This window comes from Tachysurus fulvidraco, chromosome 13 (genome assembly GCF_022655615.1).
Source record: "Tachysurus fulvidraco isolate hzauxx_2018 chromosome 13, HZAU_PFXX_2.0, whole genome shotgun sequence".
Classification (NCBI taxonomy): Eukaryota; Metazoa; Chordata; class Actinopteri; order Siluriformes; family Bagridae; genus Tachysurus; species Tachysurus fulvidraco.
The window spans coordinates 23,889,840-23,912,947 of NC_062530.1; the positions used below are offsets into that span (position 1 = coordinate 23,889,840).

Here is a 23,108-nt window from a genome sequence, read left to right on the forward strand (position 1 = left end):
AGGACAACTGAAGAACATGTGAGTTAACATAAACCGGAGTGATGAAACTAAGGTCGAGGAACCGTCATAGCATGAATTTATAAACCATGTTGAATTGGGTCCATTACTACTTCTTCTAATGTTTTTCTTTTTTTCCAGGGTCATACCGGTAGGGTTCGGATGGGAGTATTTGGAGCAGTGAACCGGTACAGATAGGATATGGAATCTAAAATAACGAATAATTTCCAGATCAGGATCAGGACTCTTGTAGTAACTACTGCAAACATCATGCTTATGTGCGAAGAGATGGGTGGATGCAGAGTTTTTCTTTATTACAGTTATGTGTATATTTCACTTTCGTCCACCAGGTGTCACCATGTTGTTGTTTTTTTTACTGGAAAGCTGCTCTTGCTGATTTCCCAGCTCTTCCACTGTGGAACATAAGGTCGAAGGTCACCTCTTTTCTGTTTTTCTCAAATCCTAAGCTATTTTATGTGACAGGGCTTCCTCAGAGAGAGGGAAATCAATACCAAGCGCATCTGGAAGACATCATGTTCCTGGATATATTCCTCCAACTCAATCAAAATAAGAAAGGGGTGGATACTGTAAGACTCAACACAAATAACTAACTGCTGTTATAATAGAGTCTGTCGACTGTCACGACTCTATATGAACAGATAATGGACTGAACTGAGATTAATAGCAGCCATAATACAATGGGTTTTTTTTGTATTATTTATCCTGAAGCAGACAGAGATTGAGAGATCGGTTTAGGGAGCCTGTTGCCTGGCAACAAGTCTTTTTTACTTCCAGCCTGAGCTGTTTTTTTTCCCCCTGCTCAGTTCAAGAGCATATAAGTTTGATTTTGTTCTGAATTGATTTTGATAGAACTACTGAAAAGATGAAGTAATGATATCGGAAGAGATTTAGGTACGACGGTGCTTAGATGTTTGTGAACCTGCATAAATATCATCATCAGATTTTTACACAAGTATTAAAAGCTGGCAAAGAAGACGAAGAATATTATACTCGGTCATTGATCCAATATTATGTATCACTGAGTGGCAAAAGTATGCAAATAAACATGCCTTATAAGTGTTGATCAGTCCCGCATGTCCGCTTGGAGACGTTTTAGCCCATTCATCAGTACAGAACAGCTTTACCTCAGGGATGTTATTGGGTTTCTTCACTTGCTTCAGGTCCTTCCACATCTGTTTTACTGGATTAAGGTCAAGACTTTCAAAATTTAAACTTCTTTTTTAACCCTTTTTTACTGAATCGCCTTGTGAGCTTAAGGTTGTTGTCTTACTTCATGACCCGCTTTCCTTGAGATTTAGTTCATGTACAGTTGTTTAGAATTTAATGTTCCATCAATGAAAGCAAGCTGTCCTGTCCCAGATACAGAAACACAGGCCCAAGCCATGATACTACCACCACCGTGTTTCACAGGTTCTTTTCCTGCAATGCAGTGTTTACCTTTTTCCAAACATGCTTCACATTAAAAACAAAAATAAGTTCTTTTCTGGTCTAATTCTTCCACAAAATATTTTTTCCAATAGCCTTCTGTGGCTTGTCCATGCGATCTTTAGCAAACCTCAGACAAGCAGTAATGTTATTTTTTTGGAGATCAATGATTTTCTTCTTGCGACCCTGCCATGCACACCATTCAGGATGCATGTTCGGTATTCTGCTCATGGTGGACTCATGAACATTAATATTAGCCAATGGTGAAGGAGACTTTATTTGATTAGAAGTTTCCCCAGTGTTCCTTTTTGACCTCACAGGTTATCACATGTCTTGCTCTTGGAGTGATCTTTGTTGGTCAATTATTCTCGGGGACTGTAACAGTGGTCTCGATTTTCCTTCATTTCCTCCACAATCTGTCTGAATGTGGTCCGACGGAGTCCAAACACTTTAGAGATGCTTTTCCAGCCTGATAAGCATCAAGTACTCTTTCTTTGAGACCCTCAGAAATCTGCTTAGCTTGCACCATGATACACTTCCACAAACACGTGCTGTGAAGATCAGACTTTGACAGATTCCTGTTCTTTATATAAGACTAGAGTTGAGATGAACTTGAGTTGAACTTCACTTAAAAAAGACCGCAAGATGATGGAAATGGCTTTTTACATACTCCTTTGCAATTCCACTACAATAACAGCAGCAAGAATAGATAGATAGATAGAACACTATTAGCTTTCACAGAGTCCCATTGTGTTACAGTTCTGAACAAAAAAAAACATTTACCTCAGCTTTTATAATTCTCCTGTGGATGAAGGAGATGGGATGAAAAGATGGGGTAGAACTTGAAGGAAGAAATTGTGTAATCCACAGAGGAAGTAGATTTGTGTATAGTTAGCAATTCACCTGCAAACATAGCTTATTGTTAAAGACTGATGCTCTTTACAGCCACATTCACTGGAGTCAAAGAAGCAGAGTTTAGGGTTAAATAAACTGAAAACATGGTGAGTAGAAATGGTTTGCATTGCAAATCTAATCTGACAGACTCTCAAAACAATCAGTGGAGTTTAACCTCAAAACCATGTGGCTTTTCATTCCAACTTATCGACCGCTTACATTAATTAAATTTAACAAAAGCAAAAGAAGAAAAAACAAACAAAAAAACAACTCTTCATTCTATGACTTAACTCTCACAGCATGCCAATGTTAGCAAATGGATGCTAACAGTGAAATGACTCCTTCACCATATAAAAACATCCACGATTTTATACGGCTTAGCAATTAATGAAAGTAAACTGTTTGCTTATTGTGTATTGTAAGAAGAAAGATAATATCAATTATCTAAAAATTATCAGGGGGGGCACGGTGGCTTAGTGGTTAGCACGTTTGCCTTACACTTCCAGGGTTGGGGATTCGATTCCTGTCTCTGCCTTGTGTGTGTGGAGTTTGCATGTTCTCCCCGTGCCTCGGGGGTTTCCTCTGGGTACTCCGGTTTCCTCCGCCGGTCCAAAGACATGCATGGTAGGTTGATTGGAATCTCCCGTAGTGTGTGAGTGTGTGAGTGAATGAGAGTGTGTGTGTCCTGCAATGGGTTTGTCACTTCATCCAGGGTGTATCCTGCCTTGATGCCCAATGACGCCTGGGATAGGCACAGGCTCCCCGTGACCCGAGATAGTTCGGATAAGCGGTAGAGAATGAATGAATAAATGTGATCAATGCTAACATCAGCTAATGTTACCTCCCTGCTAGTTGGGAATGAATTCTTAAACTTTATTAGCGTGGAATCGCGGAATCATTTATTGCTGAGTTTTCAAACAATTTTTCAATGTTTACATCAAAATATTTTTATTCAGAACCAAGGTGATTAAAAATGGCTGTGTTTCTGTTTGTAAGTTCTGAGAGCCTCATAATTTTACACAGCATCCAAGCTAATCATATTAAAATAATTATTTTCTTCGTATGTTTTAGAACATCTGATTTAAAACTAATGAATGATTCACAGCTTTTTGTTAGCTAGTTATCAACCCAGGTCATTAGCATGCAGGGAGGACTCTCTATCTACTGTAATTCAAAGGAAAATGAAATTGCCTTTACAAAAATATCTCCAGTTGCTTTTTTTGTTCTTGCCGCCAAGGTCGACCGAATTCTTATTAAATTCACTTCCCACCACGACCACTCACGGACAAAAGCTTTATACACATCTAGACAGTGAGGAGAAAAGTGAACGAGGTCATGTTAAAAACAGTAAAAAGAATACACATCTTATGGCTAATAGCTCAGTGCTGGTCACCATGGCAACTTGAACTCATACAATAACCGCTCACTATAACCTGTGATAGCAGAAAGACTACAAGTGATGACTCTGATTCATAATGATGCAAAATGAAAATAAAAAAAAATGCAACAGTGGTTTCAGAATTTAAAATGTTAAAAACCAGAAAAAAAAACCGACTGAGTTTTTAAAGATCAGTACATGTGCTTTTGATGCTCTCTGTGTCATTACAGTAAAAAACAAGAACAGGACATAATGTACCTTAAGCAGTTTCCTTAAAAACCGGAAAGTAGGAGTTGTTACTGAACATGTCTATCAAATCTTATTTTGAGATGTTGTCCACATGCTGAGAAAAAAATAACAAGATTGAATGATTTGATCTGTTTTTTCCGTCAGTCGATGCTTGTTCAGTGTTCGAGCTGGACGTTTTACCGAGTCTCACTGCTCTTACATTAACGCTGCCACTTCATTCATGACGTTACTAATCACGACTGAACGTTTTTTTACACACGCTACTACAATGCCTTATCACACGCTTATCTAATGTATAGTGTTTTAAAACCTGCCAACCTGTAATACTGTTTGTTTAGTTAATCTGTACAGAAATCCCACTCTCTGTCTGAAAATAACCTGAGAGCTTTTTTTTGTATAGTCACTCTTTCTTATCTGTGGTAAGGTGAATGGTGGCTAAGTGGTGAGAACATTGGACATCTGTAGGATCAGAAGGTCATGTGTTCAAATTCTGCCTGTGCTATGCTGCTCCTTGGGCCCTTGAGCAAGGCCCTTAACCCTCAACTGCTCAATTGTATCAAATACAATGTATGTAAGTAGCTCTGGATAAGCTGACCGTATGCCGTAAATGTGGCGTACTGTATTTTATGTCCTGTTGCTTCATGCTCTTGTGTTAAGTCTGTCCAACGTCCAATATCCGACTGTCCAATGGACGTATAATAACGATACCGACTTACCAGTCCCACCTTCTGATCAGAATATTTACTGTTCTGTTTAACAGCCTGACATTTAGGTTTTAAAACCGCATATAGCTGAATTAACATGTAAAATAAGAGCTAACAGACAGACGGGTTTCTTCTACTGGTAAGTCATGTACATTATTTGGGCTGTAAAATGTTTTCAGTCTTCAAATGATCAGGGGAATTTGACAGTACACAAGGGGCTCAATGCCCCGAAGCCCCACCCTCACAGCGCCAGTGGTATGCTACAAAGTTATCAAAAAATACAACTAAATGGTATCACAGCCATCTTGAAGCTGTCTCAGAACCTAGTTTGGTGTCTAAACAGCAGCAAACATCTCAAATACCTAAAAATATTATTTAAGTATTATATTCTGTATACTGTATATAATTACATATTTGATGGCTTCAGCATGAAGGAATGAATCAAATGAATCAAAGGAATACATCGGGATGAAGGTTGCTCAGAAGCTTTCAGATACACAACTCCACTTGTCTATGTACAGTTATAGAAAGGACATTATTTATAATCACAATCTCTGGTGTCACCCAAATGAGGATGGATCCCAATTTGAATCCGGTTCCTTTCAACTTTTCTCCCTCATTTTACCTCAGGGAGTTATTCTGGGTTTAATCTGCACAGTGTTTTCATGCTGGGTTACATCTGTAGCTTATACACAGAGAGAGTAGTGTGCAAAAGAAATTCAGTACAGCAAGGATATTTCAAAAGATTATGAAATTATTAATAATGACCACTGTCTGGTGTCACAGAGATGAAGATGGTTCATCTGAAGGTTTCTTCCTCTTATGCTTTCAGGAAGGTTTTCCTCACCAGATTTAAAGTTCATTTTAAACGTTGTCATTTTTATATTTCTTTGAAGCTGTGGTCCATTGTTAAAAGTGCTATACAAATACAGTTGAACTGAATCTACTCCAGGAATCTCTAAATTCCAAGCTGGTCAAACTGGTCGACCATCGTTGGCAGCTGGTAATGTTTTTCTAATTACTTCTGCCTAGGCTACATCATACACTAGTTATTACTAAGAAAATATCTTAAAATCTTAGATAAGGAATAACAAAGCTGTAATTAATAATGTACCAGATGGCCACGATGGTCTAGCAGTTTTCAGGCAGCCTAAGATGAATCTTTCAGCAGGATTATGAAGTCATTTGTATAGAAATCGCCTGTTTTGGTTTGCAGTCTGGATGACATTCAACTGGTAGTAATAAGCTTCCTTTTCTTATTACCAAAATTAAGACCAGATCAGAAGCAAACTTTGGACCTCAAACAGGTCAACTTATATTTCAAATACAATGGGAAATAATGAGGCTTAAATTCTGTATGCAATTTTTTGCATTCCATTCTTTCTGCAATAATTAATCATTCATCCCAGCCTGACAAACAAAACAAACTATTTTAATAATGATGCAGTTCATCCAAACAGCTCGCACCCTGAAATCATTTCTCATAATCTTCCCGAGGCCTTGTTCTCAGACTCACCACCGCATTACAGAATTGTACACTGCCCGGTTCTGGCATTCAGATCTATCCGAGATCATTACGCTGAGTGGAGCTCTGCGTCCTGTTCCCACGGCCTGCGCGGTTACGCAAGTTACGTCAAGGTCAGCGTCACTTCGCAGCTAATATCGCCCAGGATTGGTCAGTCCAGCTGGGTGGATTTTGGCAGAAAAAATACATCCTGCTGAGAAGGGAACTCCATTTCTGTGGTGAATACAGAGGAGCTGGGTTGGAAGGTGAGTCCAAGTCTTCTGATGGACAATCGCACTTCCAACTAACTAATGACGTCCAAGGACATTATTACTGGGTTGTCCTGCACTAAGTTGTAAGATGCTGTTACTGGCACATAGTATGTGGAAATAAATGGTGAGTGAGCAGGATATCCAGATTTCAGACTTCAGTTTAACTCTTTTTTCCCCTTGGAATCTGTTCCTGTTTTGTTGTTTTCATGTACAGTACATTATTGAACATCTTTGTCATGTCTCACTCCACAGTGGTGTTATTATAAAGCTCATCTGAAAGTAGACACTCAGGAAATTAAGAATGTCTAGTGTTTTATAGGGGGCACGGTGGCTTAGTGGGTAGCATGTTCGCCTCACACCTCTAGGGTCGGGGATCGATTCCCGCCTCCGCCTTGTGTGTGCTTCGGGGGTTTCCTCCGGGTACTCCGGTTTCCTCCCCCGGTCCAAAGACATGCATGGTAGGTTGATTGGCATCTCTGGAAAATTGTGTGAGTGTGTGAGTAAATGAGAGTGTGTGCGTGCCCTGCGATGGGTTGGCACTCCGTCCAGGGTGTATCCAGGGTGTATGCCCAATGACGCCTGGGATAGGCACAGGCTCCCCGTGACCCGAGGTAGTTCGGATAAGCGGTAGAAAATAAATAAGTAAGTGAGTAGTGTTTTATAAAAGTGTATTTCTTTTCCCCTAGTTTTTCTTAGGGCAATATTTCACAGACAAGTTCCTAAACAAACAAAATTGATTATTTTTTCCCCACACAAATGTTCAAATGTATCTTCAAAGTAAATGTTGATATCAGACCCATTTCTGCTCTCTGAGATGCCCCAAGTTCTTGTTCATAATCATCTCAAATTTGAAGGTGTTTATCTTCGTCCACTAAAATTCAGTGTAAGTTTACTGTCAGATCGAAAAACTCACATCTTACACTGAAAGACGACAGAGTCCTGTCTCACTTTAGATCAGACTCACAGATAGAACATCATTTATTTGTTTACACTGATTTAAAACGTCCCATAAGTCCATTTCCGTTCCACAGTTAGATGGTACACCAGTGTACTGGAAAGAGGGGTTAAAACAGGGATCTAAATAAAAATCTATATGTCCAGTTTTATTTAGCTTTTTGATTAAATGCAGTGAGGAAATAGGAGGAGCTTTTTTGCCACAAGTTGTATTCTACACCATCTCTAGTGACATCGATAGAGTCTCAATTTCAAGAAAATGTTTTTTCCTTGTATGAAACCTCTCTCTCACCTTGTTATGACCTTCTTGTTTGCACCACAACAAGTCTTAATCTCCTTAATCTAAATCATTTATAATCCCCATTTCTGTGGCAGAACCTTAACTTTGATTTCTACCGACAACTGATCTTCATTCGTTTCTTGTCCATCTGCTGGTACTGAGATGTTTAAGGCCTTGAAAAAAAAGGACAAGTCCAGTTTAATTCCACTCGAAATTTCCAGAACCACAGGGTTCGAACTGAGGCCATTCCAGTGGGTCATTTTGGTGTAGCTAAATCCATAGGGATGGTTTTTATCTGGTGTCAGGGCAGGGCGAGCAGTTATCTCTGCCTCCCTATGGGACAGTGCTGGGGGAAAGGGGTTTGTTTGCGTGCAGGGCCATGATTAGAGCCAGTAATAGCGCACACTGTGATATGGAGCAATAACACCGCTGAGTAAACATTCTGACCTCACTGGGCTGTTAGCGACTTCTCATAGGAAAATGATTTAATTCATAACTGTGCTATAATAACATAAATCATGACCTTCACAGGGAGTGCACTGATATAGGAGAATACTTATTACTGTTACACCATATAACAACACAACCCCAAGAACTTTTCCCTCTTATACCTCACGAAATTGTATACGATTTGAATTCAACACGAACCCAAGCATTCTGCCTTATGGAACATTTTCATTCAGTAGAAACAAACGGACACGTTTATCTTCACAAGTCTGATCTAAAGTGATTCAGGACTCTTGTCGTCTTTCGGTGTGAGATCTGTTTTTCCCCCTGTTGATAAAATTACACAAAACTTTAGTGGTTGAAGATAAACATTCTGACTGTTAGAAAGTGGTAACACTGGAGACTCCTTTCTAAAAATGCTGAATAAAAGTCTCCATGTGCAAAATATCAGTTTATTGAGAGCATGTGTGCACGTTCATTATCAGATTTAAGATTATAAGCCTGATGAATAATTTCTGTGAATGCTGGGATGATAGAAACAATTGTATAAGAAGTCATACCATTTCTTGGAAGAATAAGATTCGGAAGTAAGACAGTGTAGTTTTGGCACATCCGGGCCTCTAGAGGGGGCTAGAGCATAGACTGCCATTGTTAACAACATGGTTGTGTATGTGGTAGCATTGTTGCTATAATTATAATTATATTGTTGGTGGGATTTGTCCGAATTTATTTGGGAGTGGGCAGGATATTGGTCATCAGAAAGGAAGTAAAACAAAAAACAAAAACAAAACAACTAAAGCAAAGACCTAGCTGAGGATAATGAAACACATACTGTATAAGCTCAACAAAGTTGGAGCAATTATGAATATAGCTATCGATCACGTACAAACTCAACACACACAGCATTAATTAGCTACAAAACCACTTTATTGAAAAAGCAGATTATCTCATCTACGGTTAAATGATATGTCCCAACTTCTTATAACATTAAATAACTTTAAACCTTTTTTCGTGTTTAGATAAATAAATCTACTTTCCTTTTTTATTTATGAAATATCTAAAGAAATCAAAACATGGAATGATACAAAAAAGCAGAAGGAGAGAGACGGTCTGAGAACTACACTCGAGAAACAAAGCTACGGCTCACCGCCGTGTCAGACAGAGGCAGAGAAGAAAAGCTAGCTGTGTTTATTTACAGGGACTCTATCTGTGGTCTATCAAATAGTAGTACAATTTTGTATTAAGTGTATTAAGACATCGTGGAGAGGAAATAATATGCAGTTTTTTAAAGGTAAAACAACCTCTTTGGGAATGATCTGAGGAAAAGAAATATCAGCGATGTGTGGAATTCTGAATGTAATTCGTCTTTTCTGTTACAAAGAAAGTCTGTGCATTTTTGCATGGAATTGTTAGCTCCAGAAGAAGTGTGATAGAAAAGATGATGTCGGAGACAGGGTTGATTTTAGCCTGCCGGTGTCCACACAGTAGCGTTACAGCAGGTCTCCTGTATGCCTGTGATAGGCCACACACACACACACACACACACACACACACACACACACACACACACACACACACACACACACACACACACACACACAAACCACAACCATGACAAGAAAACTTTGCTGGTTGGTCATCAGGTTGCCATCAGGGTTTGCATTTTAACACACACACACACACACACACACACACACACACACACACACACACACACACACACACACACACACACACACAGTCAAGGCCAAGCAAACAGCCACATAAGGAGCGGCCTTGCCACTGATGCATAAGAATGTTCGCATACACACATCCATCGTGTTCAGCTAAGGTGAAACCAGCACCTCTGAGCTTCGGCAGAACATCAGTTCCACTCACAAGCAATAAAATAAAATAAAAAAAAATAAACACACCCGAACAGCGATCCTCTCTTCCAGCACAACATCTCCAGCTTGTGTGTCCTCCCAGACAATCCAGTGTCGGGGAAAAAACGACATTTCGTCGGAGCTCAGAAATGATACATGAAAGCGCTTGAGCACAAAAATGACTCTACACTTGTGTAAAAAATGTCTCTGAATATCAATAAGGTTACATATGACTTGTTAATGTGGTAGGTGTGTCAGTTTGTGAGTGTGGCTGCTCATATTGACACACAATACGTTATGTCTGTGTGTGTGTGTGTGTATGAGCACGTTGTAAGGATTTGAATTCCTTACCAATAGCTCATCCAATCACACACTGTTTACATGAATACAAAACAATGGACAGATATTAATGGTGCAACTTCAAGGCAATGAGTGAAAACAACAACAACAACAACAACAACAAAACAAATCATTAAGTGCGAGATTTTCAGCGAAAGGCCACTAAGGCTTTTCCTTTCTCGGAATGTAGCTGTATATGCTGGTTGTGTCCTATAAGTATTTGGAACCACAGGAGGTCAAGGTTTGAGTCTGTGACATCATTCCAGGGTCCAGCTGCAGAGACAGAGAGACAGAGGCAGAAAGATAGAGAGAGTCTGTTTCCTGTCTGTCTGTGCCTCATTTCAGTGAAGGATAGTGTGGATGGTGTGCGGAGCAGCAACAAATGCCACACACATCTCTCTTCGTGGCTCTGTTTGGCCTGTGTGTGTGTTCACAGCTCAGTGACATGAAGAGGATAGCTGGTCGGTGGCTGAGAGGGACCAGAAGTTTTTAACCGGTGCAGGTGGCAGGCGTGGCACAGCAGGTGACCCTCCAAAGGGTAACAACGGTGGCCTTCTTCATCAGTCAGCTGAAGGCCACAGTCCTGAGATCACACACACACACACACACACACACACACACACACACACACACACACACACACACACACACACACACACACAGAGATGAGTTCAGCTGTTGTCATAGCAATGACTTAAGTCCTTCAGGTTGCTAATCAGAATGTGTATTATTATTATTATGCAACATGCAAAATATTGACACATGACACACGCACGAAATAACACACACACACCACAGAGGTTGCCGAGGTTGTTACGACAGTAATCAACCATGGGGTGGTGTGACGCATCTATGTGTGTGATCCACGTTCCCTTCATGGCATCACGATAAGTGATGTATTCCTCATCAACACAGCAACTTCTCTACTGATTGTGCTGTGTTTATTTTTATCCGTTTATAGCTACATTTAATGCATAATGTTTAAAGGAAGGTTCATGAAATGCGTTAGTTCTTTATTATTATTTTATTTTTGTATTTTTTTTAAGACAAAAATAAAAAACACAGCTTGTCATGCTACCGAGTCACGAGCAGTGCAGTACCTGAGCAGTTAAACTACTGACAATGACGAATCCATCCGAAAATGCTACATAAACATGTCCTTAAAGAAAAATTTCACCATATCAACCTTTTCTTCCATACAAATCCAAATGCCTGTGCAAGATAACCTATCAGATTGAGTGCATTAATACACACCTGCAACAGTCTATAATACACTCCAGATTATAACCCGAGGTTGACGAGGTGAGTCTTTAAATCCTTCATTTTTATGACATGATGATTACTGACAGTGACTCGAGGCTTTAAGTTTACTGGCCAAGAGAAGTGTGTCACCCAGTGGCAATGATAAAGTGGGTTTTAACTTTATGCGAATGAAAAGTGAAGCGATGTAGCGACTTGTCCTGACAAGCAGGAATCAAACTCTAGTGAAGTCTAGAGCTTTGCTCGGAGAGGTGTGCAGCTACGACATGTGCTCGCTGATATGCCAGCACTCAGACTTTAGCTAAAGAACAGAGCAAAACAATTCCCCCTATTTCAACTAGACACCATTAAATAATGTTAAAATAATAGACATGATCCGATCAGACAGATGTACTTAAGCACCGGACTTTTTTATTCATACTCAGGCCAACAAAACAAGGCCTGTTAACATGGAAATGTTTAATACCGCTAATACCAATACCACACAATTTAAAGTTTAACAAACTGGAATCTGGTGAATGATTTACATTGTATTTATGCACACACACTCACTCAAACACCCCCCCCCCACACACACACACACACAAACACAGTCCTGACTGCAAACCAGACTTCACTGAAGGACCACAATCGTACTGTAATACTGTAAGTCCTATAGTAATCACAGTTGGGAAACATTAGGAGAGCTCCAGCATTTAAATTGTCACTGCTGCAGTGCAAACACAAACAAACACACACCCATCCACACACACCCACACACTCACATCCTCTTCTTCTTACCTCACAGTGATAACACTCTACATGGTAGTCTTTATCCATGGACACAACCCGTATGGTCTCCTCTGAACCCTGAGAGAGAAAAAATACACACACACACACACACACACACACACACACACACACACACACACACACACACACACACACACACACACACACACACACACACACTCAGTGACTGTATAATGACTGATGCAGATCTGGACATGAAGATGGAGAGTGTGTGATGAGAGCCCTTACCTCAGCTGGGAGGATGGGTTGACCACATGATGCACATTTTGGAGCAAAGACCCTGTGAAGAGCAAAAAGATCATTTGTATATAGAAATGAAATCAAAATACAAATGAAATAATTATAAATGTGTGTAAATAGACCCGTAGAAACAGGTAGAAACAGTAACTGGTGTGGTACAAGAGGAATAAAACACACAAATGATGTGTTGTTATTGAAACACCCCGGTGTTGATTATTTTCCTAGAACAGCATTACTCCTAAGGGTTTTATTCCTAATGCAGACAGGCAAGGGTTCTTGAAATGAATGTAGACTGTGCAAGATCAACAGGAAGTTAATTAGAAAGCAATCTCGGATTTAGTTTCCTGCGAATCTTTTCCGATACGTGTAATTACCAGTGGGAGTCTTTAACACAACTGACTCGCTCTATAGCGTAATTTAACTCCAGAACTACTGCACAAACACTGCCGCGTTACAGCTTCTGTGTTTATTAAAAATGAACCGATGTCTGTTCAGTAGAGGTGTAAAGATAAAACGACCAGAAACTGTGCACCGGTATACAAACAGAAACTGAAGGGATCCCAGATATCTGATATATATCAGGACTCTGACTGTGACTATGACGTGCTTACAGATGAAGATGAAGAACTTACGTGTGATAGTCTTTAACACAGTAGATGTTATTCTCGACATCAACGGTAAAGGGCACTCCGTCTAATCCTTCCTTACACACAACGCAACGGAAACACCCCGGGTGGTAGGACTTCCCCAGAGCCTGGAGGATCTACACACAAACAAATATATCTACATCAATCAAATGAACACAAACACATAAACCATCAGGTTTTGCAGAAAGACGATGTTCAAATACTTGCAGTTCAATTCATTGCCTTTTAGTTACTTATTAAAAAATCCTAAGTGACATCATAGCAAGAAAACTCTAACAGTGGGATATAGTGTGTGTTTGAGTCTGTGTGTGTGTGTGTGTGTGTGTGCTAAGACATGGCAATTAATTACTTCGCAGACTGAAACAACTCATCTGAATACTGATCATTAAAAGAGGAAATAAACCCTACCATCTCCATGATGAGGTGTCCACACACGAAGCATTTCTCTGCCGTCTGCTGGAAACCTGAATACTGAAAAACACACACATTCACATTAATTAATACCACAGATCACAAACACACACACACACACACACACACACACACACACACACATAACAATGTACTCAATATTTTACAAGTCCTTGATTTTAAGGACGTAAATGTAATTGAATTTTGTCTGGTTTGTGAAATCGTCCCCATTGCAACGGGAAGCCTATATGACTCATCACACATTTTTATTTTACATAATGAAATGGATTCATGGATTTTTGAACGATGTCTATAATCAAGCTTTAATAGAAAGCTCCTATTCCGTATGCCAATCTGATTTTGTTCATACTGAAAGGTTTCTGTAATTAATAAACTAATATTTATCCTAAAGTCTGCAAACTGTTAAAATTCTCTATTAGCATGTGTGCTACGTGCAAAAACTATAAAATGAGAGTCCCATCACTGCTTGCCTTCAATACCTCTGGCTCGTATACAAGAAGACTGAATCTCAATCTACACGGCTCTAAATCAAGTGCAGATGACGTAGCTAGCATTAGATCTGCTAAGTTTCTGCCAAAACTTCTTCCTTCATTACAAATGAGAGATCAGGCTGTGTCCGAATGCAAGGTGACACAACAAGTGGCGTGCTGATGTACTTTGTCCTGTACTGAGGACAGTAGGGGGTCACAGCGGCTCTCTGAATTCCTCCTATGTGTACAAAGCCACAGACTAGGTGACTAGCCATATAGATAATACTAAGAACAGTTTCACAAAAAAGGCTAAAGGTTTGTACCTAAAGTTCTACTCACCTTGCTACATCTTTTTGTAACTTTATTTTAAAAACATAGACAGATATTCTCAATGAAATTTGGTCAACCTGCAGCAAAAATCGTACGATTATCCGGATAAAGTTTCGCTAACATTCAATGCTCGACCATTAATGAAGTGAAGTGATAAGTGAAAGTGACATACGGCTAAGTATGGTGACACATACTCAGAATTCGTTCTCTGCATTTGACCCATCCAAAGTGCACACACACAGCAGTGAACACACACACACCGTGAACACACACTCGGAGCAGTGGGCAGCCATTTATGCTGCAGCGCCCGGGGAGCAGTTGGGGGGTTCGGTGCCTTGCTCAAGGGCACCTCAGTCGTGGTCGGCCCGAGACTCGAACCCACAACCATAGGATTACGAGTCAGACTCTCTAACCATTAGGCCACGACTTGCCCAATGCCAGGTAGAAATAAGGCAGTTTTAAAGCAGTGCTTCACATCAACACAATGCCGCTGAGATCTCTTTTGAACGTGAAGTGGAAGAATAAATTCATACTTTTTTTTTCCAGTCAGGTTTATAAATTCTGTTTTTGTCCTTGATTCCTTTTGAACAAGCCACGTCTTCGCTTCATCAATCAGAAAAAAGGGAACATGAAAAAATAAAAATTCTTTGAAACTCTTTCCTTTCTCCAGATAAATAATTCACACAATTGCACACAACAGTGGATGTAATACAGAAGCTACAACGGTTTATGTTCTAAAGAAACTGAAGATGCTGAACTACAGACAGATTTTATGATACTGTTCGAGTGATTTTTCTTCGTGACCTAGGTGATGAAGTGCATCCTTAGAACTCAAAACTGAATCTACCAAAAATAAATAAATAAATAAATAAATAAATAATTTTTTTTTTGTTCCTTTTAAGAGTGTATTTACATTGCTTGTGACTCTGAGAACAAGCACAAAGCTTTACAGGAGCAGTCTTTTTTTTTTTTTTATAGTAAATCAGTAGCGGATTTAAAACATCTAAGCCTGTATAAACCTTGTCCTGAGAGAAGCTATGGTATATAAAAGACAAGATGAAAATAATTGGTTATTTTGCATATTGCAGCATTCTGGGTCAATAATACTGCAACAATTAACAAACATTACATCCATAATCCAAGATAATCCTACAAAAGTCAAGTAAACAGCCATTGGTTTTGGTTGTTCTGATCAATATAACAATATAACATGAGTACTATGCTATTTTAGGTCATATACAGTGTCCTTAGGAATCTCGGCTCATTGTCTGATCACAAACACAAACTCGAAAATGAAGCAGAAATTTCGATGCTGAAATGTATCTCTACAAATTTTAAACAAGTTTTATTGACAATTTCATTGTTTTCTTTAAAAGGCAATATTGCTGTTTTGCAAAATATCACACAGTATATAATAGAAAGTAACATGACAGGATAGTGTTGTCTTTTCTCCTAACCGTAGTTGTAGGCCGATGATATTTATATGTGGATTTAAAGCACCACAGCTCCCATATGCTCCATAATCCTTTGTTGTATGTTTGGACCTTATCAGCCAACAGGTTGCAAGTATCCTATGGAAGGAAATGACCTCGAGGGTGACCATCTGCCTGCCCTCTGGCCATAAGAGGAGAAGCTACACAGGGGTGGAACCAGGAACTGGACTGTTCTACGGTTGTGAAAATAACCTATTGTATTGTGTGACCTTGATTTCAATTGTTCAAATGTATTCTGTTGTTGCCATAAAGTCTGCTAAGAAATGAATCTAAAATGAAGATTACTTTCCATCCTAGGTGCTGGTGGGTGGGTAAGTTGTTTAAGGGTGCGATGGTAGCAGGTGGGCTTTATAACAACAATCCCAGGAAACCCCCTCCACCACCTTGAACAATTTGGATGGACCATCTGTCAGACCCTCTGTGTCAGACGCAATAAGCTTAGTAATCAATTCAAAAAGGAGTAGGAAGGGGACACACACCTACTATATGACCAAGGCGTATAAAGCATACAGAAAGGGGTTTAAACCTCTTAATCCCAGAAGATTAATTTTCTTGGTGCAGTTGGTTGCATTGTCACCTCACAGCTTCACGGTTCTTGGGTAAATCCGGAGCTTCAGTTACTCTATGAGTGGAGTTCTACATGTTCTCTTTGGCTCCACTTAGATTTCATCTTCCATCTCAAAGGTTTCCTACAACCTCCCCAAAACATGGCACTCTGTGATGAGATTGACCTCCATGACCCAGAGGACGAAGCATACAAAACCAATTTGTAGATTGGCCAAAGATGCTAAAATCTGATCCATAATCTTCTCTCCTGTCAAAGAAATCTAACACTCCTATAAGTGGAATATTTTCCAGTTAATAATAAATATAAATACCCTGCTAATCCAATGGTTTTCTTATATATAATGTCAGTCTACAGTAAGTACAATGTTTAAAGAATTTCTGCTCTATTTTTAAGACTCATTGCTAATGTCAAATGCAGAGCAAATCTATATTGTGTGAGGGATATTTCTCAGCAGTTTATACTCAATCCTTGGATTTTATTAAATGGATCCATTACCAAAATGGTAACAAAAATGCTAAAACTACCATTCCCTGCCCAGGCTACTCTAAACAATGGACAAGTGTGTAAATACAAAGAAACCCTCAAACATGCCTAACTCACGAAATAACCAGATGCCGTTACGATGTTTTTTTTTTAATTATGATGGTTCTACACAACCATTTCCGACCCAAAACTAGCAGTTCCATAGTCTAGAGTCAATATGTGTATTGCTGTATAATGCAACATTTCGTTGGAAAAGCACCAATATCAAGTGATTTTTGAAAGACTTTCCAAAAATGATAATGTTTATGGAGGAAAAAAGGTATTAACAGGAAAAACAGATCTATTAATACTTTATGCCTTTCGCAGGAGTCCACAGTTTGTCTCGTCTATGTCTTTGCTTCTGCGATTATGGTTTAAGGATTTCGACCTTATAACACTCCCCTTCCTCCCTTTCAGACTAATAATCTAAGAGCGGAGAGAATGTGCCCAGGGCTCCTGCTATTGCCCTTAGGAAAAAAAATTACTGACAATTTTCTCATGCAATGCAGGGAATTTATCTACTAAAAAGAACCGCTTGTCTCTCTCATCCCTCCATCTCTTTCTGTAATTGTGTTTCTTGGGGGAGGGTAATTAGTCCCTATTGGGAGATGGGGGAAATGGGACTAAATTTGGCAGGGGGTGGATTCCTATTCTAGCCAGTCACAACATCTGTTCTCCCATGAGGGTTAAAGAATGTGCAAAATGCACTTTATACTTCTTATCTGCTTATCCATCCATCCTTCAGTTCTTGTTATCTGTTCCTCTATCTGACCAGTTTTAGATCCATCCCTTCACCCCATCTCTCTCGGGACATTTATACCCTACTCTAGTGACACTTCCTGTTATAGCTATCTTATATCTGTCCATCTACTCATCTCTTCTTCTATCCCAATTGCTAAAATTTTATTCAATTAAATTCAATTATATTTATATAGTACTAACAGTAAGACTAGATTTGATCACAAACCAGCTTTACAGAGATCCAGATGCAGATTTAGGTCCCTAATGAGCAAACCAGATGCTACCGTCAAGGAAAATCTCCCTGGGTTGACATGAGGTGTGGAAGAGTAAAGAAAAAGAGCACAAGACAACCTTTATGAGCAGTTCTGAGGTACAAATCTACAACAACCGGGTGAGATTAATTACTGGATTAAGGGTAAGTCTTGGGCATCAGCTTCTTTAAAAGTGCAAATCTTTGGGGTATCCATGTGGATAGTGCAACAGAAGTGAGTTAATTTGTCCATAAATTCTGACAGGTAAACTGTAACAGTAGTGCATAATAGCTCAGGCATTGCCATTATGCTGTCTCATTACTTCAAGTACAACTGTGCTGATTTAGAGCAGTGTGTATCGCATACCTGAATACATCTGTCCATCTCTGAATAAGTAAAATAAGCGTACATAATTACCATTACATTGCCTGTCGGTCCTAGTAAAGTAGGTGTGGCCTGTGTGCCTGTCAGTCCCAGTAAAGTAGGTGTGGCCTGTGTGCCTGTCAGTCCTAGTAAAGTAGGTGTGGCCTGTGTGCCTGTCAGTCCCAGTAAAGTAGGTGGGGCCTGTGTGCCTGTCAGTCCTAGTAAAGTAGGTGTGGCCTGTGTGCCTGTCAGTCCCAGTAAAGTAGGTGTGGCCTGTGTGCCTGTCAGTCCTAGTAAAGTAGGTGTGGCCTGTGTGCCTGTCAGTCCCAGTGAAGTAGGTGTGGCCTGTGTGCCTGTCAGTCCTAGTAAAGTAGGTGTGGCCCGTGTGCCTGTCAGTCCCAGTGAAGTAGGTGTGGCCTGTGTGCCTGTCAGTCCTAGTAAAGTAGGTGTGGCCTGTGTGCCTGTCAGTCCTAGTAAAGTAGGTGTGGCCTGTGTGCCTGTCAGTCCTAGTAAAGTAGGTGTGGCCCGTGTGCCTGTCAGTCCCAGTAAAGAAGGTGTGGCCTCTCATGCCTCGAAGTTATATATATATTTTTTTTATTTTAATTATTTGAAACTAAACTGCATAAGATAGAGTCATCTTCACAAACTGGTGTATAACCACTGTATAACAGAATTTCTAGCTGCTGTGCACATGAGAGTGGCTTTACAGACTTACCAGGAAGTCTTCCTCACAGTAGACTTTTCCGTTCACATTGTAGAACGCTTTTCCTCTCAGTCTCCTCCCTGAAGCAACAAAACACAACATAAGATTAGCCACAACCTCAAACAAACCTCACCTTAGCAAGCAGAGCCATAATAACCCACCTACATGAAGTCTCACTTCCTCTGCTCCATGGCTGGAGTAACAGACATTACTAGTCTAATTAAAGGTTTGTTGAAGTATATGTTATGTCTTAATCTGATGTATGAAGCATGTTAGTTTTCAAAAAAAGACCATGAGTTTGAAACTTATTACAGAATGTAAAGTATTACAGAAGGGGGCCAGTTCCCTATGTGTGACTATGGTTCCCTATGAGTGACCTGTTACTGTCAATCCCAGTAAAGGAAGTGTGGCCCATGTGCTTGTCAATCCCAGTAAAGGACCTGTAGACAATGTTAACATGCAAAGACTATAAATAGTTGGTGTGATTGTATTTGTAAGGGTGCAGATAACATAAGTACAATTCACATAAACAAGCTAACACTAACATAGGACTAAAAGCAACAACAGTAGTATTTTAATTTTCTTTCACAGTCAACAGTGAAGCAGGTTCAGATAGCTCTTGATATATTTCCTGCGTTGACGCTTATAAGCTTAGTAACTGGGCCTCTGGGCAAGCAGAACACGAGACGTTGGATCTTGCACTTGTCTACTGGTTGCTAGCAAGTGAAAAAATATAATCTGTCCTTCCCTGTATGCTCGTACAAACATGGTTCTAGCATCCATCTTACTTTGTAATCACATGTGTCCCAGCAGCTATAAAAACCCTCAAAAGTGTAACATAAAACGGATGAGGAAAATGTGCACATAAGTCCTTTTGACTGACACATAGTCATATGTATGCATAGTATAGGCTATCTAATGATACCCTTCACATTCTGTACATTATTGAGAAACAATATTTAGCATACAGTTCATAGCACACAGTTCATGCTGCAGTATACAGTGTACAAGCACACTGTCTCAAACAAAACCCACGTCCTGGATCCACTTTCAAGATTTCTTGGCAGGCATACACCTGATTCAGCTTGTGAAGGACTTGGTAATTATCTGGCAAGTTCAATCAGGTGTGCAAGGCAAGAAAAAAGCTCCACTGGAGTGTGTATCTACCTCTAGGTCATGGAGTTGAATGCAATTCAGGAGTGACGTGAGTGACAGAAATTTTGTTTCCATGCCAATAACATGTGTCGGTTTCTATTTTAACTCTGTAGAGTGAAACTTTGTGATCAGCCATGAAGGGAACATGAAGTCTGAATGCATCCAATCCCTACACTATGAGAGAGACTGTTTATTGTGATTATATCGAGTGTACAAATGCATTAGGTTCACTGGGTCATTTTTTTAGGAACATCAGACAATTAGCTCCCAGTATATGAATCAAACAATTAATTCGCAGTGCATGAGTCAGACAATTAATTCACACTGCCACTAATGCAGTAATGCATTTTGTAAAAAAATAAAAAAAAATAACGAGAAACCAGACTAAAGAGCACAAACTGAAACTTCCGCCATCATTGCTAACAAATGTAGGAGCCGATCTCTATCTCATACTTTATACAGATCATTTTTTTTTATGTTTAAATGCTTCATTCCACTGAGTAATTACAGCTGTATCGGATTGCAGACACAGTCTCGTTTCCTTTCTTTATCCCCAAACGCAACTAATTGGTGTGAGTATTAAAACAGAAATAAATTAAATTCAGGTAAATTAAACAGAGAGGAGGTGGGTCTTATAGCATTCGCACTTAAATAACACTTAAATAGCATAAGTATGGTGGCTGTAATTTGTTAAAATGAAATAACCCTAGTTAGTTTTATGATTTACTGAACTACCTGCTGTTAATTAAACCAGTTTGTAAATAAAACCTTTGATATGCAACATCATATAATTGTTACTGATGCATTTAGTAATGCATTTGTCATGGTATATTTACTTCCCCAGCTATAGTCCTTGAATGTTGCTTTCCCTGTTGTGGATTTTGATTCATTTAATTCGAAAAGTATAAGATTAGACTAATGATTTTACCCCTATCCTGCCATAAGCCACAACATATTGTGTATATGGTAGAGGTTTGGTATTGCTGTAAATGTCTTTTATTGTTCTTATGTTATCTGTGTTAGTAATTGCAGGTAAATAATGTTACACATGATGCACATTACATTAATTAATATTATTTCAGCAGCAGTGAATAGTCCAACTATTACGCCACGATATAGCATTATACTGCATTGAATGTCATCATGGTCAGACGTTTCTTTTGAAAAATACACTTAAGCTTACTTGATATCTTACTTGACATTTTTTAAATGAATTGGGTAAAACCTTTTTCAAAGCCTTTACTAAAAAGACAGGAACAATTCAAAAGCAAAACAAGAAAACTAAATCAACAGCAGTTTGGCTTCGGCTTGACAGCGGGGATTAGGATTTGGATTGTAACGAACTTCAGTTTAAGAAAGAAAAGAGTAGGGCGATGCTAACAAGGCAAACACGAAACCGGATAATGCAATAAAGTGTGTGTTAAAAAAGGAGCAATAAACCTATAGAAATTAAAAAAAGGTGCCTTGTACATTAATGTGACATACAAAGAAGGGATGAGCATGTGGAGGGTATTCTCATGAGTCCACACACATGCACACACACACACACACACACACACACACACACACACACACACACACACACACACACACACACACACACACACACACACACACACACACACACACACACACACACACACACACACACACACACACAGAGGAGTCTGTAAATCAGGCAGACTGTTCTACATTTAACCGTTCCCGCCAAGCTTGTTTTTTAGTTCCTGGGGTTTGTGGGAGAGACCCATCACTTTTCTTTTAAACCCCAAAATTTATGCCCTAGCCCCTTTCAAACAGAACCCACACACACACACACACACACACACACACAGACACACACACACACACCAGCCAGACACCAGCTCTGAGTTTACTAACAGAGGCCGTGATTAATTCCCATAAATGAGGGCTCTAATGGGTGCAGGCTTACAGAGCGGGTGTTGTTTGAAAGCCTCTGTTTGCTGCCAGCGGCAAAGAATCCGGATTGGGGCTTTGGACACAACAAAACACCACACACACACACACACACACAGTCCTGCAGCGGATACAGAATTCGACAGATAGTGTGCAAAAACAGTTCTCCATGTGCTGAACAATAACAGGTGCTGAAGGATAGGAAGGTGAAATGTACAGACGCAAGAACTACGTGACGGACGGCAAGCTCAGAGTCACTGCAACACGCTGACAAGGTGGGGCTAATAAGTGTAGAGGAGAAAGAGCAAAAGTAGGAGAAAAAATAGAGAGAGAGAGAGAGAGAGACAGAGAGAGAGAGAGAGAGAGAGAGAGACAGAGAAGAAAGATGCAAAGTGAGTGAGTGAGTGAGTGAGTGAGTGAGTAAATGGGGACATTCTTTCGGTCTGAGGTCACCGGCTGGTCCCATTCACCCCCTTCTCTCCTCCACCCCACAGAGAGACAGCAAGAGAGAGAGCGAGAGGGGGGGCAGGGGGATGGTGAAGCCTGATTTTTCTACAATTCCCTGCAGTCTTTGCAAGAAACCTATGGCCACCATGTTCCCTCAGATCCTCTTCTTCTTACTTTTTCTTACTCCTCCATTCTGTGAAGTTGCTGATATACACAGTTGCAATAAAAAAGTTCCCTATGTGACATATCGCAATGTTAAACACACAATATTACTGTCACGGAAACTTCAAGTCATCACTACAACTGTCGTAGTGGTGCTTCCATAGGCATCATTCATTTATCTACTCTAAGTGTTTCATCCTGGTCAGTGTCACGATTGATTTGGAGTCGAAACACTGGGCAAAAGGAGGGAATGGAACACTGTATGGGACACTGGTCCACATTTATG

The 23,108-nt window shown here is 39.8% G+C and overlaps 1 protein-coding gene across 2 annotated transcripts in view; it reads right to left on the reverse strand.

Moving 5' to 3' along the window:
• Nucleotides 1-9,034: 9,034 nt before the first annotated feature.
• Nucleotides 9,035-23,108, reverse strand: part of LOC113652663 (WT1 interacting protein) — a 31,120-nt gene continuing 17,046 nt past the window's right edge. For both annotated transcript variants that reach the window (XM_047822558.1, XM_027161876.2), the window contains 6 exons: nucleotides 19,154-19,221; nucleotides 13,677-13,739; nucleotides 13,254-13,384; nucleotides 12,610-12,661; nucleotides 12,370-12,438; nucleotides 9,035-10,912 (listed from right to left, as the gene is read on the reverse strand). In XM_047822558.1, the coding sequence (XP_047678514.1) occupies nucleotides 10,760-10,912; nucleotides 12,370-12,438; nucleotides 12,610-12,661; nucleotides 13,254-13,384; nucleotides 13,677-13,739; nucleotides 19,154-19,221 (536 nt within the window). In that variant the 3' untranslated portion in view covers nucleotides 9,035-10,759. The remainder of the gene's footprint in view (nucleotides 10,913-12,369; nucleotides 12,439-12,609; nucleotides 12,662-13,253; nucleotides 13,385-13,676; nucleotides 13,740-19,153; nucleotides 19,222-23,108) is intronic.